The sequence below is a fragment of the Drosophila rhopaloa genome, unplaced genomic scaffold, assembly GCF_018152115.1.
Source record: "Drosophila rhopaloa isolate 14029-0021.01 unplaced genomic scaffold, ASM1815211v1 contig_2, whole genome shotgun sequence".
Classification (NCBI taxonomy): Eukaryota; Metazoa; Arthropoda; class Insecta; order Diptera; family Drosophilidae; genus Drosophila; species Drosophila rhopaloa.
This window is the reverse complement of record NW_025335083.1, coordinates 10,502,324-10,518,297: the sequence shown is the minus strand read 5'-3', so window position 1 is coordinate 10,518,297 and position 15,974 is coordinate 10,502,324. Positions and strand designations below refer to the sequence as shown.

At 41.6% G+C, this 15,974-nt stretch overlaps 4 protein-coding genes across 4 annotated transcripts in view; 2 read left to right on the top strand and 2 right to left on the bottom strand.

Moving 5' to 3' along the window:
* The first annotated feature begins 77 nt into the window (after window positions 1–77).
* LOC108042310 (serine/threonine-protein kinase TBK1) lies at window positions 78–2,723 on the top strand. Its single transcript, XM_017120525.1, has 6 exons — window positions 78–251; window positions 324–1,350; window positions 1,413–1,692; window positions 1,747–1,822; window positions 1,877–2,001; window positions 2,070–2,723. Exons 1-6 carry the CDS (start codon window positions 168–170, stop codon window positions 2,638–2,640), a joined length of 2,163 nt encoding a protein of 720 aa, XP_016976014.1. The 5' UTR covers window positions 78–167; the 3' UTR covers window positions 2,641–2,723.
* Window positions 2,724–2,834: 111 nt separating this feature from the next.
* On the bottom strand, window positions 2,835–5,634 carry LOC108042308 (cerebellar degeneration-related protein 2-like). The gene is made up of 2 exons (XM_017120524.2): window positions 5,520–5,634; window positions 2,835–5,445 (listed from the first exon to the last, which is right to left on the bottom strand). Exon 2 carries the CDS (start codon window positions 5,401–5,403, stop codon window positions 3,034–3,036), a length of 2,370 nt encoding a protein of 789 aa, XP_016976013.1. The 5' UTR covers window positions 5,404–5,445; window positions 5,520–5,634; the 3' UTR covers window positions 2,835–3,033.
* Window positions 5,635–6,173: 539 nt separating this feature from the next.
* Window positions 6,174–7,456, top strand: LOC108042326. The gene has a single exon (XM_017120546.1). It carries the CDS (start codon window positions 6,248–6,250, stop codon window positions 7,070–7,072), a length of 825 nt encoding a protein of 274 aa, XP_016976035.1. The 5' UTR covers window positions 6,174–6,247; the 3' UTR covers window positions 7,073–7,456.
* Window positions 7,457–9,697: 2,241 nt separating this feature from the next.
* LOC108042299 (probable nuclear hormone receptor HR38) overlaps window positions 9,698–15,974 on the bottom strand; it is a 32,169-nt gene continuing 25,892 nt past the window's right edge. The window contains exons 2-5 of the mRNA XM_017120512.2: window positions 15,451–15,785; window positions 13,438–14,586; window positions 11,418–12,498; window positions 9,698–10,900 (exon numbers count right to left, since the gene is read on the bottom strand). Coding sequence (XP_016976001.1) covers window positions 10,644–10,900; window positions 11,418–12,498; window positions 13,438–14,586; window positions 15,451–15,785 — 2,822 coding nt within the window. The 3' untranslated portion in view covers window positions 9,698–10,643. The remainder of the gene's footprint in view (window positions 10,901–11,417; window positions 12,499–13,437; window positions 14,587–15,450; window positions 15,786–15,974) is intronic.

The following is a 15,974-nucleotide window of genomic DNA, read 5'->3' as shown; positions in this document are numbered from 1 at the left end:
TATCGAAGTAGCAGATATTAGGTGAAGTAGTCACAGTAATCGGCCTTTAGGTTGAGGCCTGGTGTTATCGATAGACTTCGTTGCAAGTGCTTTTGTTTGTCACTATCGATGCAGGCGCTTGGAAATAAATCAAAATAAAACAAAAATAGGTGGAAAGTAGCTCAAAAATGTCCTTTCTGCGCGGCTCCGTGAGCTATGTGTGGTGCACAACCAGTGTGCTGGGAAAAGGGGCCACCGGATCCGTTTTTCAGGTGAGTTTGGCCGACTGTCTTCTGAATTTTCCTTCTGACTCACTTTCTTTTCCCACTTTTCTTGACTTTTAGGGGGTCAACAAGATCACCGGCGAATCGGTGGCGGTAAAGACATTTAATCCCTACAGTCACATGCGACCGGCGGATGTGCAGATGCGAGAATTCGAGGCTCTGAAGAAGGTCAACCACGAGAACATAGTGAAGCTGCTGGCCATTGAGGAGGATCAGGAGGGACGTGGGAAGGTGATCGTGATGGAGCTGTGCACCGGGGGAAGTCTGTTCAACATTTTGGATGATCCAGAAAACTCGTACGGACTGCCGGAACACGAGTTCCTGCTGGTGTTGGAGCACCTGTGCGCCGGTATGAAGCACCTGCGAGATAACAAGCTGGTGCATCGCGATCTCAAGCCTGGAAACATCATGAAGTTCATCTCGGAGGACGGGCAAACCATCTATAAACTGACTGACTTTGGTGCCGCCCGTGAACTGGAGGATAATCAGCCGTTTGCTTCGCTTTACGGTACGGAGGAGTACCTCCATCCCGATCTCTACGAACGTGCTGTTCTGAGAAAGTCCATCCAGCGATCCTTTACCGCAAATGTGGATCTGTGGTCGATTGGGGTTACTCTTTACCATGTTGCAACTGGCAATCTCCCTTTTAGACCTTTTGGTGGAAGAAAGAACCGAGAGACCATGCATCAAATCACCACCAAGAAGGCTTCCGGGGTGATTTCTGGCACTCAACTGTCGGAAAACGGACCTATTGAGTGGTCGACCACCCTGCCACCGCATGCACATCTTTCGCAGGGATTGAAAACATTGGTGACACCTCTGCTAGCTGGACTGCTGGAGGAGAACAGGGAGAAAACCTGGTCCTTTGATAGGTTCTTCCACGAGGTAACGCTTATTCTGCGCAAGCGCGTCATCCATGTGTTCTTTACCAATCGCACCAGTTCGGTGGAAGTATTTCTTGAGCCCGATGAGCAGATTGACAACTTCCGGGAGCGCATTTTTCTTCAGACTGAAGTGCCGCTGGAGAAGCAAATCCTACTTTTCAATAACGAGCATCTGGAGAAGAAGGTCACTCCACGAACCATAGGTAAGTCAAAAACTTATGAAAAACGTATGTAATTGTAATGGTGTGCATCCCATCACTTCCAGCTAAAGCATTCCCTGTCACAACAACAGAGCAACCCATATTTCTCTACAGCAATGATGACAACAATGTCCAGTTGCCACAGCAATTGGATCTGCCCAAGTTCCCCGTGTTTCCTCCTAATGTTTCTGTTGAAAATGACGCCAGCCTGGCTAAATCCGCTTGTAGTGTTGGTCATGAATGCAAACGACGCGTGGACATATTCACCTCCATGGATATACTTATAAAGAAGGGGGTGGAGCATTTCATAGAGATGCTTATAACCACAATTACTCTACTTTTAAAGTGAGTTGAAGGTTGGCACTTTTGTTTCATAACCATTAATGATTTTATTTTAAGGAAAACTGAGAGTTTTGACAACTTGCTTTCCACTGTGATTGACTACGCAGATGTGGTTCAAAGCATGGCGAGAGTGGTGAGTGGGCAATACTTCCCATTAAGAATTTCTTCTATTTTGATTATATATTAGACAAAGGGAGATCAGGAGCTAAAAGCCCTGTTGACCGCCTTGGAAAATGTCAAAAGCGACTTCGATGGAGCTGCCGATGTGATTTCACAAATGCACAAACATTTTGTCACAGACGACGAACTCAAGTTAGTTTAAAAGACTAAGCAAATATTTGTATTGTGAATATTTATTAAATTTATATAATTTTAAATAGCGACCAATGGACATCCTCTATGCACGGCAAGAAGTGTCCCTGCAGGACCAGGGCTAGTGCCCAGGCAAAATATCTGGTGGAACGGCTGCGTGACTCATGGCAGCACTTGCTACGAGATCGTGCCACCCGCACGCTGACTTACAACGATGAGCAGTTCCATGCTTTGGAAAAGATTAAAGTAGATCACAATGGCAAGCGCATTAAAGCCTTGCTTTTGGAAAATGTGAACCCGACAGTTGCTCAAATCGCAGAATGTCTTGCGGATTGGTACAAGTTGGCCCAGACCGTCTATCTTAAAACACAAATTCTGGAAAAAGATGTGCGAGATTGCGAGCGCAAATTGAATGGCATACGCGATGAACTTTATCACGTGAAATCCGAACTAAAGCTGGATGTAGACACAAAGACAATTAACAACAATAACCAGCTGGCCAAGATCGAGGAGCGAAATCGGTTGAGGGTTATGCAGCAGCAGCAACAGGAAGTTATGGCTGTCATGAGAACTAACAGCGAGATTATAAGTTTGCTTAGCAAACTGGGTATTTCAAACGGAGGTCTTGAAAGTAGTTAGCCTGTCAAATGGTGAAAGGGAGAGGATTTTATTCGCCTTTGCGTACCTTGTAAGCTTTAAATAAATGTTTGTATGAAATTTAACACTCCTATCGCTTGGCAAGGTGTTGGATTCGCAATGTGGGACTAGTTTGGGGTCAGGACTAGCTTCGTTAGAATATCATTGCTGTAAAATATTATTAACAAATAACACTCTTTTCGTCATTAAATAATTTATTTTATCATGCTGAAATACAGTTAAATTTTCGGTAATAGTAAAGTTGTTATTGTAATTTAACTGTCTATACATTAAAAAGCGGACTAGACTTCATGGCACATACAATTTAAAAAATTTTATAATGCCCTATGGCTAGAATGCAATGTATAATTAATTATTTACATTCTATAAACAAGATTACTTTTGACGATACTGATGATGATTTTTTCGTATGTTGGCTCCGTTGTGTTGTAGTCGCTGGGAATGTAATTTTGTGGGAATATGATCACCGGCATCGACGCGGCGCAGTACTTCAGCATAAGATAGATCTAGTTTTTTGAGTTTATGTAAATCTTGCGATACCGTGTTATGATAAAACTCAACACCGTTAAGCTCTATAACACGTCCACGAGAAGTTTGAGGAGTATTCATATTTTTATTATAGATTACCATTGGCGAACCATTCCAGTTGCTTGAAGAAGGTGTTGTCCGTCTACGATTACTGCGACTAAATTCCGTGTTCAATGTGTCCGTACACAACTTTGAGCTTCCTTGTCCACTACGGTTATTCATGGCAAGAGGACTGTTTCTGGGTGTGAACTCACGGGAATTAAATATTTCGATGCGATCACCAGATGCGCTCTGGTTTCGGTGCTTTCGTCGGTTCTTCTTTTTGATTCCGACACCTACTGTTAAATATTCGAGGGGTTCCCGTTTGAGTGGAGTAAGTACCTGTCCATTTTCCTTAATCGGCTTAATAGTGGCCTCACCGACAGTCGTTTCCTTAGAAGAGTTACTTATTAGTGTTGATTGCGTAAGAGCCGATTGCTGATTTCGGACTTCAAAGATGTGTTTTTTGGCTGTTTTGCGTTCCAACTTGGTCACACACTCGGACATTGCTATGGACTGATTAGATATAATCGAGGATACGACGCTTTGTGTATCATCGATGAATTCATCTGGAGATTCCTCCCTTTCGGGTGTTACTGGCGGTACTTTTGCCGGGACCAATGGTAATTTTTCTATAACCTGTGCGTCGTCTTGCAGGGACGGTAATTTGTCTACTTCGTTATTATCAGCAGCTTTCTTGAGCACTCCAAAAATCTCCTTGAAAAGATCCCTGTACTCCGGACGATTACGAAAATGAGATTCAATGGGACTGACATCGTCATAAATACTAAATTTACAATCATTTCCATTACTAATTGAGCAAAGGAAGAAACTAGGTCGCTCGTCGGTTTGTGTGCACTTATTGCTAGTTTCATCCGAGAATCCCGAAGATGTAGTTTCAGATTCCGAAAATTCGGTTGGAGTGCGTTTACGAGTTGAGTCCAACATAAGGTCAGATTCTTTTGAGCTATTAACAACTATTTCTGTTTTTTTGCTTTGATTTAATTCAGTTATAGTTTTGCCATCTGAATTGTTAGCAAAATTGGTCTTGGCCGCATTTGAGGTTCTCTTTACTTCCACCAAAGCCTCGTATTTTTCGACTAGGTCTCGATACGGATTTGGTTTATCGCTGACATTAGGGTTAAGATCATCGGGAATTCGAAAACGTTCTTTATATTCGACTGCACTGTCGCACTTCGAGGTGTTTTCGCTGCAAGATTGTATGCTTCGGTCGTCGTCTTCGTAGATTTCTTCGGTCGGAGCGATGGAGGATTGATCGTCCATATTGGTATTACTTTCGTTAATATCCCGGAGACAGCGACTGCACATTTGACCTTGTCTCACGTCGTCGAGGAGGGAAAACTCTTCGTGCATCGACATTGTTCCCTCGTTGGCACTGTTTTCGAGCAGACGACTTTGCAGACCCTGGTTGTCTTGGATTATGGTCACCAACTGTTCCTCCAATTCGGTGCAACGTTGCTGTTCTGCCAGAAAATCACGTTTTATGATCTCCATTTCGCTGAGTAGCTTTACCAACTCCTCGTTATCTTCACCCTTCACAGCGGTCGTCTCGCACATGGTGGCACTACTAAAGGAGAGCTCCTCCAGACCCGTTGAGTTGGCCATTGCCATTGCCATAACGTCCAGCTTGGATAGATCCATATTCTGTTCCTTGCATAATGACTGAATGCTATGGCTGGAAACGGAACCCTCGGATGAATGCTGCATTCTATAACGCTCCTGCTGATATTGATCCACTTTACGTCGTTCGGTGCTCAGAGATTGTCGGGCATCGCCTAAAAGTTGATTGAGTTCCTCGCATCGGGCTTCCAAGACTTCGGTATTGGTTGTCAGCGATTTTATTTGCTTCTTATCTCGATTCTTTTCCATGTTAAGCCGCTGATTAGCACGTTCGAGATCTTGAATACCCACCTCCAACTGCTCGTACACCTTAAGCCTTGAATCATTCACCTCCGTCATCGCATTTATATGCTTGCGAAGATGCAAGATTTCAAGCTCCTGCTCATCTCCCTTGATTTTGTACTCCTTTATAAATGTTTCCAGTTCCTTATTACGTTCTAATAGAGTTTTTCCAAGTTCGGCAGCTAATTGTAGGTCATCAAGCATGAACTGTGATACGTTTTCACAGCCAGCCATACCGTGATTGGATTCCTCCATCTTGGACCTTCGGACCTTAGAAACTTTGGCTTAATGCAAAAACTGTGAAAAAATTTAAGATTTAATCGATTTTAGTTGATTTGGTAATTAAGCTTTCAGGGGAAATTAAGGATTACTTGTCAAATGTCCTCGCAATGGTGGAAAAACAGCTACAGCAACAACAGTAACTTTTTTACTGTTTCATCCCCAAAAACAAAAAGTATGGTATTGCACTGACTGCAAAAAAAAGCCCTACATAAATGCAACTGCATTTTTTTTCAGCGGTTAATTTTTATTAAATATTATTGAACTATAAAAAAAACAAATCCTGTTTCATTATACATCCGGTAATAATCTTATTGGAATGTTATAATAGGGGGATTCCAGAAATATATATAGATTAACCCTAGGGATTTCTTAGGCTTTTTCGTTTCAAAACCGTATTTCATCTCTTAATACTTGTTTTTTGATTATACACATCAGAACATTACACAATAATAAATAAATATAACATTAAATATTTTTATTCTGCATTCATTTGAATTTTACAGAAGCAAGCTTATGTATTGGCTAGATTCATGAATCCCTCTAATATATATTTACGGCTTATTAAAGCCTCACGACTGATTATGTGAAAGATAATGTGGAATTAGAACTCACAGTCTTAAAGTAATTTATTTTTTTATAATTCGCTTAAAATTAGGAAATAAAGTTGTTTTAGACCATTTGTGACGCCACCTTGTCACAACTTTAGTTCGATAGGTCGATTTTAAAACCGGCTGGCCACACTTATTCCCCGGCGTTCTTGTTTTGATTTTGTTTTTAGTCGTTTATTTTGATTTCTTGAGAGGATGCACCCCCCGCCATGCTGTACACTCTAGTCCTGGTAGTGGAGTTTGTGGACGAGTTCCTGCTGCGTCCGCTGGCCATCCTGATCGATGCGGTGGTTACCGGCGTGTACTACTTCCTGTGGGGCAGCTACTTCGTCGGCTACTGTTTGGTGGAGGGCAGCACCCGGGCATGGAATCTGGTGAGATGGGCGGCCAGCGAGATCCATAGGGTCTACTGCGACCTGTGCCTCATTACGCTGGATGTGACGGACTACTTCTACGGCGGCACAAAGGGTGGCCTGAAAAATGCCCGGGATTTTAGCCAAGCCTTGGCCATGTTCTTTTGCAATTTGCTTATCGAACTGGGGAATGGCACCTTGTGGGTGTTAATGCTACTCCCAAGGTTCATACTCTTTATCATGGACTACCTCCTGGACTTTTTGGTGCACTCCATTGTGGCCCGTGGCCTGAGCCTGCTGAACAGTGTTTTCCGGCTGTCGATCGGATTGTCCCTGCTGCTGATTCTTTATATGTTCCGACGTTATGTGTACCTGCTGCTCATCTACCTGCTCCAACGGGCCCGCATCGAGATCTCAACAAAGACGCAAAGCGTCTACCTCTGGACTGATCAGCAGTTGAAGCGTGTTATGCAGAACCTAAGGAATGAACCGGACAACGCCGGATCTCCGAATCGCGGAGGCTGTGTGGTCTGCATGGAGCGTAGCAGGAACATCGTGATCATGCCCTGCCGCCACCTCTGCCTCTGCAAGGAGTGTTCGCAGCAGCTGCTTCTCCACTTAGAGAATCGCTGCCCAGTGTGCCGGAACGACATCATGTCCTTTCTACCAGTCTACATTTGATACTGCCTATTTTTGTAAATTGTCTAAAACCTAGCATAAATGTATATAAGACTGCCAATTGGAATTTAGCTTTTAAGTACTTAATATCTGATTAAAAAATTAACCAAATGCAATTGGTTAAAGACAATCTTTAATAATAATAATAAAAATAATATCTTTGGTTGGACATCAAATACAGCAATCATGTTTATAATTACAAAATATATTAACTAACATCCTAAAATACAAATTTTTATTAACACAAAGGCTTATCTTAAGACACCATTAACCACCAAAAAAGACAACATATTTAAACCCAGCTTCCATTTCCCAAAAAATATCCAATACTAAATTGTTTTATGTATTTATTTCAAACCAATGAAAATATACGATTTGTTTTGTATACATTTATGTAAATACGGTTTGGTTTTTCGTATAACTAATTTGCTCAAAAGACAGATATAGAAAAAACGTTTGTTTTGGGCTTACATCTTTATTTAATTCAAATGTAAATTTAAATTGAAATGAAATGATTCGCTTTGCTGGGTATCGTATTGCAGATTTAATTGAATTGCAAGTTAAATGTTGTTTCAACACACTCACATGCGAACTGTTTTGGATACTTAACTGGTAAATGAAACGATCAAACAAGATTAAAATTACACAATGGGCCATATAGCATCGGTACTCATCTATCAGATAGATATATGTTATAGCGTCTTTAGGTTTCACCTCTCTTTCTGCTCATCGCTAGTAGTAGGCGCATAATTGGGTTGGATATATAGCTTAAGTTATCTGTTGTGTGGTTGGGCGAATTGGGGATATAGCGTCTGTTGCAACAATAGACGCGCTCTATTACGAATAACATTATCTTTCGAAAAACGTCTAGTTAGCTTTATAAATTTAATTGTGCTAATTTCTTTTGCTTTTTCTTTTCATTTTTTTTTTGTATAAAGCTTTATGCGCTGCTTCTAGTTTAATCCTATCTGTTACATAGTAAAATATATATTAATGTGTATATATCATTTTAATAGCAATATTAAAAAGTTCTCATTTAAAATCGTTTCATCGAAAAATTTCACGTTTTACGGTTTTTGTTTCATTTTGTAACTGTATCTCAAAAATATGAATCCACACTTGACATTCACGTAGTATATATGTATGCATTTATAAAATTACAAAAGAACAATAAACCAAAATATATATGTATATGCTCGCTCCGGTATGGCCATATCCAGCAATATATGTATATATAGCTATTGTGCCAAAAGTAACTTGTAAAAGTTGTCGCTCTATTCAAAATATATGTGTAAATATGTATGTAGGTTTGATGTTTCCATGTTGTGTAGGTACAAAGTAGGTTCCTATAGCTAGATATATCTTTATAATATTCATATTCATGTGCATGATTGATATCCAATGTATTCATTGTTGTAACGGCTAAAAAATGGCATCGCTTTGAGGGTTTCGAACCCGAACCTATCTAACGTCTCGTTTCAAACTATTTTGGTCACCTTACTGTTCCTGTTTAATCCTGTTTTATTATCGCTCCTAACCGTTACAAGTTCAGGTATAGTTTAGCTATGTTTTTAGTTAATTTAATGTGCTTTTTCCTTATGAAATATTGCTCTAACTTCTCAACTCCCTTAGGATGTGTGTTTGAGGTGGGTGAACTCAAATGAATCGGGTCTCTTTGAAATTCTCTTTCCTAGTATTCAATTTCTGAACTTTGTGAATTTGTATTTATATTTTATTTGAAATTTTAAGGGTAATCTATATATTTGATTAGAAAAAATATTAGTGCATCCATACCTTAAACAAACAAAAATTGAAAATGTCCCATTTATTTTAAATCAACCCAATTATGTTATAGCTCCAGCTTAGCCGCATGTAGATCATGGTTTATACTTAGTTTAGCTTGGCCTAAGTTCTTCTTTTAAAGATAGTACAAAATCTAGTTGTTGAACATTTGATGTGCTACATGTACAATAATTTATTAATGATCTATCTAAATTGTATAGTTACTGCGAATTTATTACTCGTCCTGGTATGCCAATATATTAAATAGATTTAGTAACACTTGGGTTTCGGTTCTACGTGTTCCGTGCATTCGAAAGCTTGAAGAGATATGTTATTCACATTGGTTTTTGTGTTTTTGCTTTTTAGTTTACATTTAGTTATAGAAGTCTTGAATTTTACACATAGAAAATGTCTTTCGTTAATACAAACGTTAATTGGAAAGTTGCTAAAGGCTGTACTTTGAAAATTCCTCATAACATACATTTGAAATATTTGCTATCTAACGATCATTTTATTTCTTACTTTTTGTTATCAAAGAAAGGTGGTACGTATAAAATAAACCATACAAAAGTTAGACATAAAAATATATATTTATGCGTGTATATATATTATAGACGTATATATAAATATATATAGAGTTCAATGCCAATCTATCACAAAATCACATAGAGGGGTTTTCTATCGAAATAACACACACATATAGAGAGAAGGATCCAACGATCCATTTGCGTTTCTTTGAGAACTTAGTTGGAGTGGTTTAAGATTAAATAAAGTTTTTCTCTCGTTTGGAACGTACAAACTACGGATATACAAGGGTTCTGGATTACCGAATACTTAGGCTTACTCTACAGATTATTTCATATATATATATATATTTAAGCTTATGGTCTAGCTTGTGTGTTTGTGTGCAACTCTCTCTGTGTCAGACACAATCATCACAAAAAGGTACTTAAACTCTCATTGTGCACTATTTGGTGCATTGATAAATCGAACAGAAAAGTCTTAGCCTAAAACTATTAGGAGCCTTAGTCTAGGTTTTAACGGAAATACTTGGTTGGGTTATCAAAATTTATGCGGGTCTTTAATATATATTAGCTAAGGGCAAGCATGGCTTTGCTATATGATATGATAGTAGATTTCCACAAATTGGCAATAGATTGACAATTTTTAAAAGAAATTTTAAGGAAATAGTTGGGTATTTAATTTTCAAATGTTGTATTCCAATTTGTGGAACTTATTTTGGGTTATTCTTGAAGAGAACTACTAGTCTAAGGTATAAATTATATAACACTATGCTGCACGCTTTTATTTATTTTTTTTCTTGCCTAAAACAATTGACTAGAAGATAGCAAAAAGGCAAGAGAGCGTTCTGTCCGTCCGTCCGTTAGTGCTGAATATTGAGCAAGCTTTGAGTCCGGGGATAGAAAGTGTTTCCATTGCGTGTCCGTCCATTGATTTTGACAGTTGAAATTAAACAATTTAACAATTAACGTCAACAAGTTGTAATTTCCAGCGCTGACGAGTCACGCAGGAGCTGGTTTTTTACACTGAAAAACCCCTTTCTCAAATATTCATGTCCGTAATTATCGAAGGGGCCGGGCTGTCCAGCAAACTATCTACCACTACTCTATAGATATGGCCTGGGTCTGCATTTTATTTCGGTTTTCTTTTTGTGAGATTTATTTATTTCAGGGTTCTACTAAAGCTAGTTGGGTCATTTCCTATATCTTAAGGGGGCATGGCTTAGGGCTAGTTTAAGGAAGCAATGTTGTAATGATACGCTTGATCGCCTCTAGAAGGGCAATGTGGTGACGAACATGTTCTCGATGAGGGCTGGCGCCGGCACCAGATCCTCCAGCTTCAGATAGAAGATCCGCTGCAATCCCTGGACGCTGAGGGATCGCAGCTCGGGCAATTTGGCCAGCAGCCGGCTGAAGTAGTGCTGCTTCTTCTGGGCCTCGGCGTTGTAGGTGACATGGTCCCGCAGACTGCCAATGATCTTCATCTGCAGCTGCTCCACTTTCTTCGGCTCCCGCAGGCCATGGCGCTCTGAAGAATAAATAAGCCATCAATTTTGGAAATATTAATTTTATTACAAGACATTTCAATTTTAAACTAAATATGTTGGTTAATTAATTAATTTTCTCAACAACTACATTGCTTTTACAAAAACTTTGTCCTAAACAAAAAAAGTGAACATGGCAAAAATATATATAATCATTTAATGTTAATGTTTTAATACACAACAAAATATTTTATGAAAATATTTTGAGTTCTCTAGGCTTTACTTTAAAAATCTTTAGAGCAAAACGGTTACGCAATGTTGTATTTACTACTAATAAGAAATTAAAACAAATTTGGGAATTATCTTCAGATATCTTTAGAGGTATATTTATATTTATAATTTAAGTTATATTTTATCTGTAAGTCAAATGAAAAATGGTCTTTTTCTTATTAAAATAAAATAACAACTCGATATATTTTTGACGCTCTCAATAATTAAATAAAATCAAATTTTGCCCATTTCCGGGCACATCCATCTCTTATTTAAAAGTAATTTACCCACCTGTGATCAGAGTGAGGGCGCAGAGGCAGGCGAAGGCGGAGATGTCGATCTCCAAATTGTGCAGGCTGTGGCTGAACTCCATGATGTCGTTGAGCCACTCGCCGAAGGATCGCAGGCACTGGGTGCGATGCAGAACGGTGCCGTTGCAGAAGATCAGCTTGGTATCATCGCTCCTGGCCCGGTAGGCCAGCCTCAGGACAAACAGTTCCAGCGAGGCGCTCTGGAAGAGCAGCTCCTGATCCTCCGGCAGGAGATCAAAGAAGCCGGGAATCTTCTCGGCAAACTGCTTGATCACGTCCACGGAACTGGTCAGCAGATGGTAGAACTGTTGCACCTTGTCTGCCTCGCTCATCGACAGCTCCTCGTAGTGGGTGTAATCCAGACACGAGGGATCCGGTGTGGTGTCCACATGACTGCGCACCAGGGCCGTGATCAACGAAATGGGCGGCGATGGCGGCGATTCCTGGGGAGATTTCGGTTTTGAGGGTAATCGACCCCGTCGTCCCTTTAGCGAATCCGTGCGCACCACTTCCTTGACCATGCCCACGACCAGACACTTTTGGAATCGACAGAACTGACAGCGATTACGACGCCTCTTGTCCACCGGACAGTTCTTGTCCGCCAGGCAGACGTACTTGGAGCCCTTCTGGACGGTCCGCTTAAAGAATCCCTTGCAGCCCTCGCAGGTTCGCACTCCATAATGCTGACAGGCGGCGGTGTCGCCACAAACGGCGCACAATTGCGACGGAGCCTGGAGCAGGCGACCCGCCTGGAGATCCGCACTCGCCGGCGAACTGGCCGCCGAGTTGGGAGCCGAGCTAAGCTGGAGTGGATGGGCATGGGTGTGCCTCTGGCCCAACGTGATCTTGGCCAGCTTGGGACTCTGAACCGATGAGCCGGCGGGGGAGACGGTTCGCTGGACCGGCAGCGATGCCCGGCGAACGGGTGGAGGACCGCCCACCGAAGGCGATGAGATGGTGGCCGCCGCCGCCGCTTCCACGGCCGCTGTGGCCGCCGCCAACTCGGAAATCGTGGGGAACGTGGGCAGCGAGTAACGCTCGCCATTGTGCGAGTTGTAGTTCTGGGGGGTAAACAAAAGTTATTCGTGATTAGTTAACTTTTCAAAAATGTATTAGTTATTTTGATAAAAAACAAGAAAGGAAAGCTAACTTCGGGCGGAGCCGAAGTTGATATACCCTTGCAGAATACTCTGTAAATTATATTCTCCAAAATTATTCATATGATGCATTCTTAATACTCATAAAAAATCCCAACTTCCTAACTTTAAAAATACCAAAGTTATGGCATTTCCAATCGTTCAGTTATATGGCAGCTATAGGATATAGTCGGCCGATCCTTATGAAATTTGGTAGGTCGGATTGGCTGGCCAAATATAACACCCATAGAAAATCCCAACTTCCTAACTTTACAAACACCAAAGTTATGGCATTTCCGATCAATCAGTTATATGGCAGCTATAGGATATAGTCGGCCGATCCTTATGAAATTTGAATTCGATATCTTTAAAACTGAGAGACTAGTTCGCGTAGAAACAGACAGACGGACAGACAGACGGACAGACGGACAGACGGACAGACGGACATGGCTATATCAACTCAGGAGGTGATCCTGATCAAGAATATATATACTTTATAGGGTCGGAGATGTCTCCTTCACTGCGTTGCACACTTTTGACCAAAATTATAATACCCTCTGCAAGGGTATAAAAAGATAAAAAAATTAAGGAATTAAGTAATATTTCATAATTGAAACGGCTGAATTGAAAGTGTTAAAAGTGTCTATTCAACACAACCAAGTCAATAAACTTATTAAAAAATATAATTTTTAAATATTTTCAATAATGTTCTGATTTAACAAATCAATAAAAAAAAAATCAAAAAATAGCAAGTAAATTCGCTATATCGAACACGCTCGATTGAAATATCATTTAAAAGATAATTTTAATTTTAATAATTTTATTTTAGTATTTAAATTGTTTCGTTATTATAGTTACACTTACATGTTGCTGGTAGCTTTGCTGCTGTTGTTGCTGCTGCTGTTGCTGCTGTCCGTAGAAGTTGTCCGCGGCCGAGACGCCATTGTATTCATAGAGGGAACTGGCCGAGGAGCTTGGTGAGAGATTGGCGCTGGCATTGATGGCATTGAAGTGCCCATGGTAGTTGTAGCCACCACTGTTGTTATTGCCGCTGTTGCCGCCGTTGTTGTTGCCGCTGTTGGGATGCGACATTTGGGCCGCCTGGGATTGCAGGGTGTGCAACTGTTGCAGTTGCGAGGGGGCGGGCGGACTGGCACTCCAGCCGCCGGAAAGCGGCGGGAAGCAGTCCTCGTCCATCTTGAGGGTCAGCACCTGGTCAGTGGGCGTGGGGGCGGCGGTGGAGGAGGAGGAGGCCTGCTGGGGGCTGCTTCCACTGCTGCTGTTGTACTTCAGGGAGTAGGTCTCCTGGAAGCTCGGCAAACTGCTGCCGCAGGACAATGGCCCACCGATGGGCGAGATCAGCTGGAGTTGCTGCTGCTGTTGCTGCTGTTGTTGCTGCTGTTGCTGCTGCTGTTGCTGCTGCTGTTGCTGCTGCTGTTGCTGCTGCTGTTGCTGTTGCTGCTGGGCGTGCAATGCAATAGCCGGATCGCTGCTGGAACGCAGACTCAGCAGGCAGAGTTGTTGCTCCTGCTCGGAACTCAACTGCTGCTCGGGAATCGAGGACAATCGCTTGTCCCGCAGGCAAGTCAACTTGGTGAGATTCTCAATGGAGCTGGTCAGGTCCTCGGCGGGATTGTCCGGATATCCACTGGTGGTCGGGGAGAGCAGGGAGTTGTTCGAGTCCGAGGGGAAGAAGAGATCCGAGAAGAGTTCGCTGTGGGAAACCACAGACGCGTCGGTCAGGTTGCTAATCAACTGATCCTCCTCATGGGAGAGCAGCGATTCCGACTTCAGCAGGTGCTGCTGCGGGCTCACAAGTTGCTGGTGTTGGTGTTGCTGTTGCAGATGTTGCTGCTGCTGCTGTTGCTGTTGCTGCTGCTGCTGGGTATGATGTTGCTGATGGAGGAGGTGGTGGTGTTGGTGGTGTCCAGCTGCCGATGGCGACGTTGTGGTGGTCGTCGTAGCGGTTTGCGTGGAGAAATTATCGAAGGGCGACAATGAACTAAAGGAGCTCTGCAACGAAAGACAGTCGGCAGTCGAATGAGTTAGTGAGCTCGTCATTCCCGTCTAGATATCCTAGCCCTAAGGGTGGAGTCTAGCTTTTCCGGCATGCGACATGCGCATTTCCCCCAGCAACTGCCATTGGTTCTTTGGTTAAAATAGCAACCCCTAAGTCGCGGAAAACTCCTCGCTGATGATTTCCTAATTGGTTATGCTTATGCCAAAATGTTTTCCCAACATATCTCACCTAACAATAGATGTCTAATTGTTGTTTTTGTGCCTGCAATTGATCTCCTCACCTCACCACCGCGGCAACTTGACTCCACTCGAGAGGAGTCACCTCCTAGCAGCTGGCAATTAGCGTGGCCATTCATTTTGGGCTTGCCAAATTTGCATAGATTTTTGCACACCTTATGTTTGGTGAATTTATGTTTGGGAAATTTGATCTCAGCAGGGGCAATTACAAATTATGAAAATATTTTGAAGAGGGTTTTATGCTTCTAAACAATATATTTTTTTAGTTATTTAAAGACTGTTTATTGCATTAGTTCACTTTTGATTGTCTAAGTTGTCTGCGATAAAATATTTCTATATTATTCTACAAAAAAAGGATCTTTAAATTATAAACTCAATATTAATGCTTTACGTGCATTTGAGGTACTAAACATTTTGGCACAGAAATATGTTTAATTTATAAGTTTTTTTTTCATCGATTTATTGTTTTTATTTCGGTATTGGTTATATTGGTATTATTGCGTACATGTACAAAAAATAACTTGATGATAAGTAAGAATATCTTCTTATGCTTTGGTTTTTAGTTACCTTTTTTTTTTGCTGCAAGAAGCTTACAAATAAAATATCTTTTTGTAAACTTACATTGGGTTGCAAAAGTAACATGCTTGTTGTCGCTTGGTTATTAAGCCTCAGTTGGCTGATTTTAGTTTGTGTGTGGATTGCTGCTGTCACCGCTGCCGTTGATGTTGCAGTTGCAGCTCCTCCTGTTCCTGCCGATGTTGCTGCTGCTGTAACAGCAATTGTCGTTGCTGTCGCAGATGTTGCCGAGGTGCTGGCAGCTACTGTTGCTGCTGCTGCTGCTGCTTGGCTGTCGCAGTTGCTATCAGTTTTCTCGCTTTTCAATTTCCCCGCAACGAGTGGTTTTATTTTCCTCGACTCAGTGGGTGATGTGGCTGCTGCTGTTATTGCTGCTGCACCTGCAAGGATAATCGAGGAAAGGTCTTTAGCAATTTAGAATACTCAAAGTCAAGCGGGCATGAATGCCACACGGAGGAGTCTCAGGGGTGAGCTTAATGCTAAATGGCTGGTGAAATGCCAAATCTGCGATGATATGGGCAGATTCATATTGCTGCCGTGCTAATGTTGCCGCTGTTCGTTGCCCAATT